The sequence below is a fragment of the Sorex fumeus genome, unplaced genomic scaffold, assembly GCF_029834395.1.
Source record: "Sorex fumeus unplaced genomic scaffold, SorFum_2.1 ptg000033l, whole genome shotgun sequence".
NCBI classification, from domain to species: domain Eukaryota; kingdom Metazoa; phylum Chordata; class Mammalia; order Eulipotyphla; family Soricidae; genus Sorex; species Sorex fumeus.
This window is the reverse complement of record NW_026606090.1, coordinates 21,241,524-21,256,064: the sequence shown is the minus strand read 5'-3', so window position 1 is coordinate 21,256,064 and position 14,541 is coordinate 21,241,524. Positions and strand designations below refer to the sequence as shown.

Here is a 14,541-nt window from a genome sequence, read left to right as displayed (position 1 = left end):
GTGAGAAGCACAAGCTTGGGTTTCCCACCACAATCAAGAGCGTTGCAAGAGGGGTCGGAGTGACAGCACAGTGGGTAGGGCATTTGCCTTGCATGTGGCTAACTGGGGTTTGACCCCCAGCATCCCATATGACCCACCCTGAGCACTGCTAATTTCTGAGTCCAGAGCCAGGAGTAACCCCTGAGCATCTGGGTTGACCCAAAAAACAAAAAAAAAAAAAAAAAAAAAAAGAGCCCTGCAAGAGAACTATAATGGCTTTGAAGAAGCCGGATGAGAAAATAAAAATTGCAATTTTTAAGACATTTTTATTTTCTATTAAGACATTTTATTTGCATATGCATCCTACTTCATCTAGATGAAGAATCCCAAGGTTTTCCTTTTGCCTAGTTTCTTCACTCTGGGACATACGAACAACGGACCCAAATTGATGGGGCAGGAGACGGCTATTCTGCATTGATCTAAATCTTTAAGCTGCATATCACCGTGGAGGCTGATCACTCCACATCACAATAGTTTCCCCAGTGCTGGGGTCATCGTGACTTAACACCCAGCTATGGAACCACACTCATCATCACAGTCAGAAGCCAGTGAAGGCTCTGGAACTGCCATTATGGCCTGGCCGTGGCCTTCTTGGTGCTGCTGAGAGCCCAGCCAGGATATGTGCGTACAGCATGATGGTGGCCGGGGAAGATGCAGAGAGTGCTGGTGGGTCCCCTTCCTTTCAGACCTCTGAAGGTCCTCCTGTCAGCACCCCAGGGACCGACAGGCATGGCATACCCCCAGGCTTTAAGTCATTTCTCTAGGTATCTTAGATATCTCTCTCTCTCTCTCTTTCTTTCTTTTCTTTCTTTCTTTCTTTCTTTCTTTCTCTCTTTTTTGGCTTTTTGGGGTCACACCCAGTGATGCTCAGGGGTTACTCCTGGTGTTGCTCAAGGGACCACATGGGATGCCAGGGACCAAACCCACATTGGCTGAGTGCAAGGCCAATTGCCCTCCCCGCTGTGCTATAGCTTGGGCCTCCTAGGTCTCTTTAGAGAAAGAAACACAGGGGCCAGAGAGATAGCATGGAGCTCCAGGCCCTTGCTGTGCATTTGGCTCCAACCCAGGCCCCTCGCCCTAGCCTCGCCAGATGTGACCCCTGAGCATCACCAGGGTGTGGCTCCTCAGAAGGCAAAATGAGTGGCCACTCACCAGTGCATTCATACTCAAAATATGTAACTGTGTATCTAATATGAACCAAATCTTACTTAAAATCCTTCTGGAGATGAAGTTTTTTTCTTTTTTGCTTTTTGGGTCACACCCGGCGATGCTCAGGGGTTACTCCTGGCTCATGCACTCAGGAATTACTCCTGGCGGTGCTCGGGGGACCATATGGGATGCTGGGAATCGAACCTGTGTCGGCCATGTTGGCTGCGTGCAAGGCAAACGCCTTACTCGCTGTGCTATTGCTCCAGCCTCCAGATGAAGCTTTTAAAATGAGCCATACAATGTATTTGCATCTGGCTGGTGAGATTAATACTTATCAGGGCTGGGCCTACCCCATGGGAAGGCCCAGGGAAGGGGCAGTAAATGGCCCCCTTTCCAGGAAGACCTCTAAGACTATTTATGTGTGTGTGTGTGTGTGTGTGTGTTTTCATTTATTTATTTATTGGCTTTTGGGGTCACACCCAGCGATGCTCAGGGGTTATTCCTGGCTCTGCACTCAGGAATTACTCCTGGCGGTGTTTAGGGAACCGTATGGGACGCTGGGGATCGAACCTGGTTGGCCAGGTAGCAGGCAAACGCCCTACCCGCTGAACTATAGCGCTGGCCCGTGTTTTTAGGTTATACCTGGCAATGCTCAAGGGTTACTCCTGGCTTTGCTCTTGGGATTTAATCTTGGCAGTGCTCAGGGGACCAGATGGGCTGCTGGGGATTGAACAAGGGCCAGCTGCACGCAAGGTAACTGCCATAGCTGTTGGACTCTGTCTAGCCCAAGATCTCTCAGACTTTTATTGCCCTTCCTCCCTAAAGGTTACACAGAACTAGCATAAGGTACTTGAAGTGATGTTCAGTAATTCTGTGTTCAGTTTCCATGGTACACTTCAGATTTTATACCACAAACTAATACGTATATTTTTTAATTTTGTAGTTACTACATCAATTTGATAAATGCCAACTCTGACAAAAACTAAATTCCCAGGCCACCCCAGGTGGGAATAGTTTTCATGCCTTGGCCTGTTCCCCCTGGCGGCTCAGTGGCCACCACCCTCCAAAAGTCAGAGGACAGTCAGGTTTGGGCCTGCAGTGATGAGACATGTGGGGCCTCAAGGGATGGGGGTGGAGCCGGCCCTTTTCTCCCCACTCCAACAAGAACCCGAGTTGTTGCCCACGAACGGCCTCTCTGGCTCCTGATCAAGCTGCTTAATGGCCATGATCCCAGAGACTCAGGAACAAATCTTGGAACCCAGCAGGTTTTGGCAGAAATCCCTCCAGATTTAAATTGTTAAAATTTCGGAATTCCAAAGTCACGCAGCCACTACTGCGGTTGTGTGACATCATATGTTATTCATAACCAGCAATAGAAAACAAATTGTCTATGGTTGCCTTTTCGGCAGATCTGAGTGTTGGGGTAAAATCCCAAATAATAATGGTGGGTCTGGTGTCAAAATATTGAATGTGATGAAAGTAGAGAGAAAGTGGAAATCATCTGCCCCACACAGGTAGGGGGAGGGTGTGGGATGGGGGGATACTGGGATTTTTGGTGGTGGAAAACGGGCACTGGTGAAGGGATGGGTGTTTCATCATTGTATGACTGAGACTTAAACCCAAAAGCTTTGTAACTGCTCTTACGGTGATTCAATAAATAAATTTATAAAAAAGAAGAAAAACAATTAAGGTGGCATTCATGCCCAATTCAATCAGCCTAATCAATGGCTGAATAAATGGCAATACTCCTACATTAGAATTAAAAGGCTGGAGCGATAGCACAGCGGGTAGGGCGTTCGCCTTACAAGCGGCCAACATGGCCGACCCGAGTTCGATTCCTCTGCCCCTCTCGGAGAGCCCGGCAAGCTACCAAGAGTATTCGGTATGCCAGACACAGTAACAACAAAGTCTCCAATGGAGACGTTACTGGGCCCGCTCGAGCAAATCGACGATCAATGGGAGGGCCTTTTAGAATTAAAGAATTAAAAAAATAAACTAGTGAAAGATGGAAAAAAAAATCCCCAAATTCCCGATCTCCCTCCGCCCTCTTCTGCATTTAACTGGAAAAAAAAAAAAAGACCTGGTAGAGTCAAAACAATACCGCTGCTCCTCAGCCTCCCGGCTGGTTTCTTTCCATCCACGACATCGCAGGCCCCCAGCCACGAGAGAAACAAGCTATGCATGTCCCCGCAAAAGCACTACATTCCAGAACTTAGAGTAGCCCACCCAGAATGCTCCAGGGGAGGGACCCGACACTTGCTGGTCTGACCCCAGGCCCTGTCCAGGTAGGTCTCAATAGGGCTCTTGTTCTACTGATTACTTTCACTTAGGAAACCACTTTCCCGAGAGAAGCTCACCGTGCCACTGATTCAGAAACCCTCACTCAGGAGCAGGCACTGCCAGGCAAGCCACCCCGCAGTCCTTTCCCAGTGACATACATGACCCACAAAGGGAACTGAACCTCATTTTTTTCCCTTTGAGGTGGGGGTGTTTCCTCCTGGCTCTGCACTCAGGAATTACACCTGGAGGTGCTCCGGGGACCATATGGGATGCCGAGGATCGAACCCAGATCCGTCCTGTGCAAGGCAAACGCCCTCCCCGCTGGACTATCGCTCCGGACCCTAATGCCTGATTCTTCAACCCAATTTGACAAAGGGGTACGGTCTGAAACACTGGGAACCCTGGCGGCACAACTGACGAGTATTACCCCATGTGTCACCCCGCCCCACCACCCTCCAGCTGTGTGACCTCAAAGTCCTGTTTCCGCTTGGGATTCCCCACAAGCTGATGGCTCTCGGGTCAGTGGTTGAGGGGGTGAGGGTGGAAGGGAATAAGTGTTAGGCAGGGGGCAGTGCCAGGGACAGAACCCATGTCAGCTGCATGCAAGGCAAAAGCCTGACCCGCTATATATTACTTCAGCCCTCTGTGTGAACTATTAAAAGTAATAAAGAGCTGCACAACTAAATACAATCTTTACAGTCACACAATGTAGTAACTATGTAGTTATTAAGCATAAAGGAAAAAATGTTCCTGCTGGCAAAAACAAAACATGTTTAAGCTACAAAGCAATATAAAGTCCACTTTTGAAAAGTCACATTTGTACAAATGAAAGACAAAGGTCTAAAAGAACTCTAGATTCAGAGTTAACAGAAATTATTTTTTGATAAGTGATTATTTTGGAATGAGGATACAAGAATTGTTCTTTTGGCTCTTTACAGGTCTATATTTTCTAAATTATCTGTAATAGGTTACAGATCGAAGCAACACCTTTTTTTTTTTTTTTTGCTTTTTGGGTCACACCTGGCGATGCACAGGGATTACTCCTGGTTCTGCTCTCAGGAGTCACTCCTGGCGGTGCTGGGGGACCATATGGGACGCTGGGAATTGAACTGTGGTCGGTCACGTGCAAGGCAAACGCCCTACCTGCCGTGCGATCTCTCCAGCCCCAGCAACACCATTTTAAAAGAATAAAATTGTTATTTCTGGTTGACAAAACTTTGTTGAAGTGGAAGAAACTGCTATATATTAAAAAAAACTCCACATAATATACGGCAGAATATAGTAAACACTAGATCTGAAGTTGAACAGAGAGGGAAGGTAGGGAAGGATGATTAATCTGCAGAGGAAGGTTTTAAGCGGGAGCCTAAGCTTCAGCTAAGCCTTATACCAAACCCAAGATAAACCTTCATCACAGAATTCATTAGGAGTTACGAAGCAAACAGAGAAAGGGTAGGGGTGGACACTTCAGGCTAACAGACCAGAATAAACAATGATTTTACTTATATATGTATATACATACATATATATAATAAACATTAGCCTATCTAATATAAACCCGTATTCCCTTGTTGAGAAAAGGGATAAAGGAAGTCCTTGGTCGGATGGGTGAAAGAACACAGGGATGAAAGAGAAAGCAAGAAGTTAAAAAGGGAGGGGAGAAGGAGAGGGAGGGCAGGATCATCAGTGAACTGGGAGGGTGGAAGTTACTTTTCAACCTTAAAGAAACCTGAGGGAAGACACAGCTGTCAATGCATCTTCCTTGTTGATTAAGCCCTGAGAACTTCAGCGCTGATGGTTTCTAACTTCTTTCCCTATCCAGGCCCTTCCCCGACGCCTACAAGACCTGCCCGTGCAGGCAGTGGGCAGTGGAAAGAGAGCACTGAGGGGACAGCAGGTCAGCTGGGGGCTCCAGGCAACAGTCCCCACCGTTTGGCCATGGCAACTGGGTCTCAGGGCAAAGTACCCAGTTCAGGGCAGCTTAACTTCTGAAGACTTTTCCAAGGAGCGAAGAGCGGGAGCACCTCCAGAGCACAGGGAGCGGGCAGGTGGGGGGTGGGGAGGGAGGGAGAGGAGACTTCAGAAGAAAGCAGGGCACTGGCTCCCTGGGTTTGATGGCAGGCACCCTGCGGTCTAGACTGCGCCTGAGCATCTGATGTGCCTCCAAACCGTAACAGCATCAAGGAAGGAATCTGCACAAAAGCCTGGGTGGGGGGGCACCTCCCCAGAGAGACCTGCGCCCCGGGCAGCAGGGAAAGTTATCTCCTTCCCAGGCCGTGGGGAGGAGGGAAGTGACGCCTCGTGGCCCGGCACAGCGGCCCCCTATCCGGCTCCTGCCCCACCCAGTGCGGGGCCACTATCCTGCTCGTCCCCCTGTGCCAGTGACAGAATCCTGCCAGACCCCATGCAAGGGCATACCCCCACCTGGCACGGCAAGGCTCGGGACGGCCATTTGCTCTTCTCTGAGAAACTGTTCCTCCCGGACCTCGGGGAGCTGGCTGGCAGAGGCAGAGTGGAAAATCAGTGGAGCTAATGGTGGAGCAATGCAGACGCCAAAGCCAAGAACACAGCCCAGAGAGGCCGCGGTGCTAGCCCGGCGTGGCTAGGCCTGTGTGTGTGTGTGTGTGTGTGTGTGTGTGTGTGTGTGTGTGTGCGCGTGCTGACAAGTGAGCCCTCCTTCCTCACCGTGGTCAGGCCTGGGTGTGTGTGTGTGTGTGCGTGTGTGTGCGCGCGCGTGCTGACAAGTGAGCCCTCCTTCCTCACCGTGGTCAGGCCTGGGTGTGTGCGTGTCCCACTGGTCCACACCTTTCCAGCGGCTCTCACAGGCAGTCACCCCCTCTGGGGGGCAGATATGGGACAGAGGAGCCTCAGGCGGAGTGTATGAAACCTGGTAACTGAGACCCCTGCAGAAACCCGTAAACCGAAACTCTCAACCCGCCCAAGTGGGTCGCCCAATTTCACCTTCAGCCCCTTGAATTCCCACGTGCCCTCTTGGAGTGAGCGAGAAACTTCTCTTCAACATGCATGTGAGGCAGAAGGGAAAGGGCTTTTCTCCCTGCCTGCCTCCTGGGCTCCCCCTCCTGAAATGCATACCCCTCGGGCCAAAAGCGGAGGCAGGACCCCTGGAGGGGCGGCGAGGGTTGGCTGGGGTGGCCAGACCCTGGGAGCTGCAGCTGGGAGTGTCACCACTGCCTGAAGCCCCGCGACACAGGTTTCTGCAGAACAAAGACAAAGCCTGGCTTTGTGGGACGAAGAGTCCAGGGGCTTGCGGCCAGAAATGGAAACTCGCAGCTTTTCCATTAAGTGGAACCTCGCCCCTTGGAGTCGGGGCGGTGGGAGGAGCTGGGAGGCCCGGCCCACTCAAGCACTTATTAGTTGCAGGTTTCTGAACAGGGACCCGGAGACCGTGTCCCTCTCACCATGGTCTGAGGAGCGGGGGGCGGTGTAGGGGTAGGACTCCCCTTACCCAACTCTTTAAAAAAAAAAGCTGGCCTTACATGCAATTCTGGACTGACTTTGAGAATTTGGATTTGCTCGAAAAGAGAAAAAGACACAGAAACAAGGTTCTTGAGCTCCACAGGTCTGTTTCAAGGTGGCGTGCCTCTTCTGAAAGAGCTCCCTCGCCCCACCACGACGTGGTGTGACCCCCACGGTGCATTCCAGCACCCCGTCCCTCCCTCCAGCTGGAGCTGCAACCAGCTGGGCTGCTTCAGAGGGGGCAGGAAGGAGAGGGGGAGGGGGGGAGCTCCGTTCTCCTGGAACCTTTATTAAATCAAATTTCCAAGGTCAGCCAGGAACTTTGGACCTCCCCATCCCTCAGGGACATTTGCAGACATGGGGGTGGGGGGTGGGAGGGCCTTCTGACACAGAGACAGACAGACACACACACACACACACGCACGCACACGCACACACACACACACCCCTTTCTAAAGAGTTGGCGGAGGGGCTGGAGCAATAGCACAGCGGGTAGGGCGTTTGCCTTGCACGCGGCCAACCCGGGTTCGATTCCCAGCATCCTATATGGTCCCCTGAGCACCTCCGGGGTAATTCCTGAGCGCAGAGCCAGGAGGAACCCCTGTGCATTGCTGGTGTGACCCAAAAAAGCAAAAAAAAAAAAAAAAAAAAAAGAGTTGGCGGAGGCTCTCACACCAGCCAGGGGTGCAACCGGGGGAGTGGGGGGGCACTTTCTATACGTTCCCAAAGTAGATTTCCAGGAGGGGAGATGCTGAGTCATTTTATTTTTTCCTGGTAAAGGGGGACAGTAGGCCAAATAAGTTTGGGAAGCTCTGCACAGTTTTGGGCAAACATCTATAGAGGAGTTTTCCCCTGAGGACAGCAGCATTACTTGTCAGCAGGGCCGAGACAGCACGGTGGTATCTGACAGCTGGGAGTAGCTCCCGGTGAGGGAAGCACAGGCGGATTCCCCCCCAAGGCGTCACAGCAGCTCACGGCAGGGACCAGCGCTCTCTCAGGAGGGCTGAAACCCACACACACAGGCAGCACGGACGCACGCTGGCCACAGAACTGGGCCCTTGACTCTAAGCCTTTCCTGGCTCCTGCCATCCGCAAAGCAAAGTGCTCCCTCTCAGCTGGGGGGGATGGGGGGGCTCCTATGGGCCGCAGAGACAGCACCCACTCTGCTGCTCACGGCTCACTGCCTAGGCCCAGGCTCTGCGCAAAGACTTTGTGTACAGTCTCATGTGACATGAGGAATTTTTTTCTTTTTTTTCCTTTTTGGGTCACACCCGGCAATGCTCAGGGGATGCTCCTGGCTCTGCACTTAGGAATTACTCTTGGTAGTACTTGGGGGACCATATGGGACGCTGGGAATCAAACCTGGGCTGGCTGTGTGCAAGGCCTTACCCGCTATATTATTGCTCCAGCCCCAGACATGGGGATTAAGCATCGCCAAGAGCGGATGTTCATCATCAAAATCGTTTCTGTCGGTGCAGAGAGTTACCTTCCCCAATTCAACCGTCCATAAGAAGCAGAGCCAACCAGAACATTAAAGCAAGGAAAATGCATGCCCACACGAAGACTTAAAACATGTAATATTCACAGGCATTTGCGTATTAACAACCCAAACAGCCAACAACAGGTTAAGGAGTTTAGATTCATCCGATAATTCCATTATATGAAATTCTAGAGCAGGTGAAACTCAACTACAGCGATGAAGTCACATGGGTTGGTGCGCAGGTCTGTGCAAAGGGATTGCAAAGGAGCATGTGGGAAGTTTGGGGGGGCGGGGGGGGTGAGGAAAATGTCCCCTATCTTGACTGGGGTGAAAGTTACCTGGATGCTACATTATGAAAACACACTACCCTGTACTTACAACACACGAAAAAGTGACGTTTCACAGAATGACCGCCCAAGTCGATGTGCTCCGTGGCATCTGACTCCGTCTCTCCCGTCCCTTCTCTCCTTCTAGGATCCTAGTTATTGTCACCAACACTCAGCCTGGGCCAGAGAGACGCTACCGAGGTAAAGGCAGCACAGCCCACCTGTGATCCTGGTCTGAACCTCGACTACACACGGTCCTACAGCACTGCCAGGAGACCGCTGAGCACAGAGCCATGAGCGGCCGTGAAACCAAACCAAACCCTTGGCCCCCAGCCCCTTCCATTGCCTGGCTTCCTTTTCTAATGATAAGTTCAAGCAGGAGCTTCAATAATCCCCTCCACCACCATTACCATCCCCCAGAAGTTCCTTATGCTTAGAGCTTAGATACCCTTTTCCTGCCTGCAAATGCACAACCACGAGATTCATATAACCTCATTCTCCCACCCTCTCCCATCTGCAAGAGCTTGAGGGTTTTATCTAAAGGCTACTCTAGGACCTATCGCAAATGCATATCGCAACCACCATCCGGCGGTCAGTGCTCATGTGACCCCTTATCCTAGTCTATGTGACAGCTGATGTAAATCTCTAGTCCTCACAAACTTCCGGACCTTCCGACTTCATTGCCAACGAACACGCTTGAACCCACAGATCCTATTTCTCAAGTATCTTTTCCTATTTTTTTCTCCCATGACAATCACAGAGTCCCTACCCTTGTTCATACCCGCCTGTCCTTCTCATTAAAACCATCATCCAATTTGTCTTTCTGGCAAAAGCTGTAGCAGTAGCAATAAGTAGTAACATCTGACCTATAACTGATTGATCACGATTATTTTAGTTGGCCCTTTATTACTATCCCCATACGATGATTTTACCTTTTTTGTTTACTGTTTGGTTTTTGAGCCACAGCCCAGTGGGGCTCAGGACTTACTCCCGGCTTTGTGCTCAGGATTAGTCCTGGAAAGGGTCGAGGGACCATGAGGTACCGGAATCAAACTCAGTCGTCTGTGTGCAAGGGAAACATCCTCCCCACTGAAATATTTCTTCAGTCTCGTATGCCCCCATTTTAAAGATGAGCAAAGGTTTCATGTGTTTGAATGATTTGTGAAAACGAGTAAGACATTTTATGAAGTGCTGGAGCCAGGACTCAAACATAGGATCTTCCTCCCACCCATCCGAATTCAGCTGGGCCAGATGAATTAGCTGAAAACTGGATCATGTGACGACTGGATCACAACTTTTTAAAGGCCAGGAGAGATAGCAGATGGGTTAAGGCACTTGCTTCGCATGTGGCAGACCCCGTTTTGCTAGACCCCCTGGGCTGTATCTGCTCTAATCCCTGAGCAGAGTCAGGTGTAGCCCCTGAGCAAATGTGACCCCAAAGCCCCGAAAACAAAACTGTAGCACTGTCCTCCCATTGTTCATCGATTTGCTCGAGCGAGCCCAGTAACGTCTCCATTGTGAGATTTGTTGTTACTGTGTTTGGCATATTGAATACGTCACAGGTAGCTTGACAGGCTTTGCCATGCAGCGAGATACTCTCGGTAGCTTGCTGGGCTCTCCAAGAGGGGTGGAGGAATTGAACCTGGCTCAGCTAGGCCGGCTGTGTGCAAGGCAAACACCCTACCGCCGTGCTATCTCTCCAGCCCAAATTTTTTTGTTTTGTTTTGTTTTTGGGTCACACCCGGTGATGCACAGGGCTACTCCTGGCTCATGCACTTAGGAATTACTCCTGGGGTGCTCAGGAGACCATATGGGATGCTGGGAATCAAACCCGGGTTGGCTGTGTGCAAGGCAAACGCCCTACCCGCTGTGCTATTGCTCCAGCCCCAAACAAAATCTTTTTGAAGTTCCTTTACGTACAGCACTAGAGTACAGTTTCCTTAGCATGGAACAAAGACGACCCAATCCAATTCTCCCCATAATTGTACTTCTTTCCTTTTCCTGTCCCCAGTGGTGGTCAGCACTTCCTCCTGGCTGTATGCTCTGAGACCATTGCTGGCGGGGTTTAGGGTACTGCATGGGGTGCTGGGCACAGAACCCTGGTCGGCCACGTGTGAGGCCAGTGCTTTACTCACTGCACGATGCTCAGGCCCCTACTGGAGCCATATTCACTCTCCCCTCTCCCGTGCTGCTCCGGCTGGACACTGGCCATCCCCACCACCCCTCATCCCATGCTCCCTCCTCTCCAGCCGCTGGCAGGGCCCGGCAGATGGGGCCAGGAAAGGCAAGCTGGCACGCAGATGGCCTGGGTGTCGACCCTCAGAGAAGCACCCCCACGATTCTCTAGGAGCCTGGGCTGCTGATCTACCTCCCCTTCCCTTGACATCCCCAGAGTGTGACCCAAGCACTGAACCCTAATTCGAGTGTCACCCACACCCCACTGCCTCACGCAGCCTCAATCTGTATATCGTTGTCTGGGTTAGGGAGCCCACTCTGGGGGTCTAATCAAAGCTCTTTTGTTTCAGGTAGGAAAAAAAAAAAAGCACAAACCCACCCTGAGCAGGTCACCCACTGCCCAACGCTGGTCTCATGACAACCTCTGACCTCATGACCAACCTCTGACTTCATGACCCAAGCGCTGACCTTATGACCAACCTCTGAACTCACAACCCAACCTTTGAACTCACAATCCAACCTCTGGCGAGACTGGTTCTGAGCAGACCCACGGCAGCGGGGGGCCTGAGTCTCCCAGCCCCCAGGAGCCTACTGGCCCCGGCCACACCCCACCTGCTGGCTGGCGAGGGCCAGGAGGCGGCTTTACCTTGTTCCGGCAGGGTCGGGGCCGGCCTGGCGGTGCAGAGTGTGGCTGTGACCAGCACAGCCCAGAAGAGGAGGTACTTCCGGCTCCACATCCCAGTTCTGCAGTTAGAGGTCGGTGACAAGGCGCCACACCTCCATGGAGACTCCGCCTTGAGCTTAATCCTCGTGAAGCTGACTCTGGGGGGAGGAAGGAAAGGAACCGTTAGCGAATGTTAGCGAATGCGAGGCCGGAGGTGATGGACGTGGGGAGACGGAGCACCGGAGCACCTTCAGAGTCCGAGTCACTCCATCCGGAGGGTGCTTGAAGCAAAAAAAAGTTCCTCCCTTCAGGCACAAAGAGGAGAATTGTGGCCCTGCCCCAAATGTTGGGTCTGAGGTTAGAGGCCCTGGTCACACAAAGGAGCACTTTAACTTGGCTCTGCAATTATTTACTGAATGCCGACTATGTGCAGGCTTGCTGGGAAAGTCGCCGTGAAGCTCTCCCAGGAGCAACGCCGTGAATGCCTGTGCCGGGAGAGCAGACGGACTCACGGAAGGCCGAGGAGCCCTGGCGCTTCCTGGGCAAGGGCTCCCGAGCGTGCGGTAGGCTGCGGGAGGCTCAGCCTGCCGAGAGGGTCCCCAATAAGGCGAGTCCCGCGAGGGCACAAGCCCTTGGCTGAGGGAGGAAGTGAGTTTGGGGTGCGGAGTAAGCCGAGAACTAGGAAATAGGGGCTGAAGTGATAGCACAGCAGGTAGGGCGTTTGCCTTGCACGCGGCCGACCCGCGTTCACTCCCAGCATCCCATATGGTCCGCTGAGCACCGCCAGGAGTAACTCCTGAGTGCAGAGCCAGGAGTAACCCCTGAGCATCGCCAGGGTGATTCAAAAAGCAAAAAAAAAAAAATAAAATAAAAAAGTTTGGGGCTTGAGCAACAGTACAGCGGTAGTAGGGGTTTGCTTTGCACACAACCAGGCCAGGTTTGATCCTCAGCACCCCATACAGTTCCTTGAGCCCAATAGGAATGACCCTCTGAGTGCAGAGACAGACTTCTGTGTATCGCTGGGGGTGGCCCAAAAACACCAAACAAAAATTATCTTAGTTTTCCTGACTGTAAGGAGGAAACATATGTACTGAACACCTGGAATAGGTTGAGCAGGGTTTTTTGGGGAAGGGGCGGGGAACCACACGTGTGATGCTCAGAGCTGACTCCTGGTGGTATCAGGGGACAGTACAGGATGCCAACGACTGAACGCAGGTCAGCTACATGCAAAGCAAGCACCCTAGCTGCCATACTATTTCTGCTGTTGGGGTGAGCGGGCTCGAAGGACACTGGTAACATATGAAATGTCCTTTCTTCTTCTCACAGTAAACCTATCGATGGGGACAGAAGTTAAGAGCCGCAGGGAAAGACTGAGAGGTTCACAGCTGGGAAGCAACGGTATCTAGCCTCTCATCATCCGTCCAGAGGGCAGCCAGATGTCAGAGGTGGGGTGGGAGAGGCAAAGCAGGGGCTGTGGAGCCTGCCTGAGCTGACACAAACTCTCACTCTGACGGACAAAACCCTGGAAGAGGGGTCACTTCCATTCTCGATTCCACTGCTTGAAAGACAGACCGTTGACACCATCCAGGACACGGGGCCACTCCCTGATCCAGAAGCTCTGCTCGCCAGAGGATTCTCACCTGCTTCACAAACGTCAGAAAGTTGCCAACCAGTGCTCCAGATATGATTCCATACATAGTCCAAAGACACACCAAACACAGGATGTAGTCCAGAAACAACGGATACTTGCTAAGAACCTAAGTCCCAGGAAACTGCCAGAGTGGAGAAGTTTCAGGGGCCAGCAGGCAAGGCACCCATTCGCATTCCACTGATGGTCCCAGAACCCATCAGGAGTCATCTCTGAATGCAGAGCCAGGAGTAAGCCCTGTGCACCACTGGGTGTACCCTGACCCCCAAAAGGGGACGTTTCAGTACTCCACAGGGAAGGGCAGCATCATCTTGTGACAAGAAAGACTGTTTTCAAGAGGGACAGACAGGGGCTCCCACCACCACGTGGCACTGACTCCTGAAAAGCCTGACCACCTGCCAGTGACCGCCCTATTCAACTCTGCCATCCAGTCACTCCAAACTCTCTCATAGCTGGGGCTGGAGCAACTGTACAGCGGGCAGGGCACTTGCCTTGCACGTGGCCAACCCAGGTTCGATCCCCAGCATTCCATATGGTCCCTCAGGAGCACAAGGAGTGATCCCTGAGCACTGCTAGGGAGTGCTCCTCCCTCACCCCCAAGCAAAACCAACTAATCTCATAGCTTCCTTCTTGCAAATTTCCCGTCCTTTCCCAGTTCTGCTTCTTTAGAACAAAGGACAGCAAGAAAAGCCCAGCCTCCAGGCAGGCAGCAGCTCCTGGAAGAGGCCGCACACCCCTCCCGAAGGCTGGAGCCAGCGAAGGCTGGAGCCAGCGCGAGGGTTCTAACCACCAGTCCACGGGTCCGTCTGGGGCTTCGACTGACTGCCGCAGCCTCCTCCTCTCACCTTCTGCTCATTCTCCAATTAGCGAATTCCTGAAAGCCCTCAGGAGCAGTCTCCTTCCCTCACTCTCCACAGATGTGGAGCCTCCCAGGTGCGATGGCAGCTTCCTCCGAGACAGCTGTTCCACCTCAGCTCTCCCCCTGCCCTGGTCTCCGGGGAGGACTCTGGCTGAGGTGCAAAGGCCTCACAGTGAGTGGGGGGACAGGAACACAGATTCGCCTCCCACTGGTCGAAGGGGGGCTCCACCACCCCCCAGCAGCTGAGGGTATGGGCACCTCACTCAGTGCTAATCTCAGTGTAAATGGGTGGTTTACACCGAGATTAGCATGGACACCCCCCCCCCCCCCCCCGCCTCCCACACACACAATGTTTCAGAGTCCTGGGGTGAAGATCAGATGATACTCTTAGTCTAAAAATAATGTGGAGGGGCTGGAGAGACAGCACAGCGGGTAGGGCGTTTGCCT

At 52.2% G+C, this 14,541-nt stretch overlaps 1 protein-coding gene across 2 annotated transcripts in view; it reads right to left on the bottom strand.

Annotated features, from left to right (window-relative positions):
- FGFR1 (fibroblast growth factor receptor 1) overlaps nt 1-14,541 on the bottom strand; it is a 48,785-nt gene that overhangs the window by 28,322 nt on the left and 5,922 nt on the right. For both annotated transcript variants that reach the window (XM_056116775.1, XM_056116776.1), the window contains exon 2: nt 11,570-11,745. In XM_056116775.1, coding sequence (XP_055972750.1) covers nt 11,570-11,660 — 91 coding nt within the window. In that variant the 5' untranslated portion in view covers nt 11,661-11,745. The remainder of the gene's footprint in view (nt 1-11,569; nt 11,746-14,541) is intronic.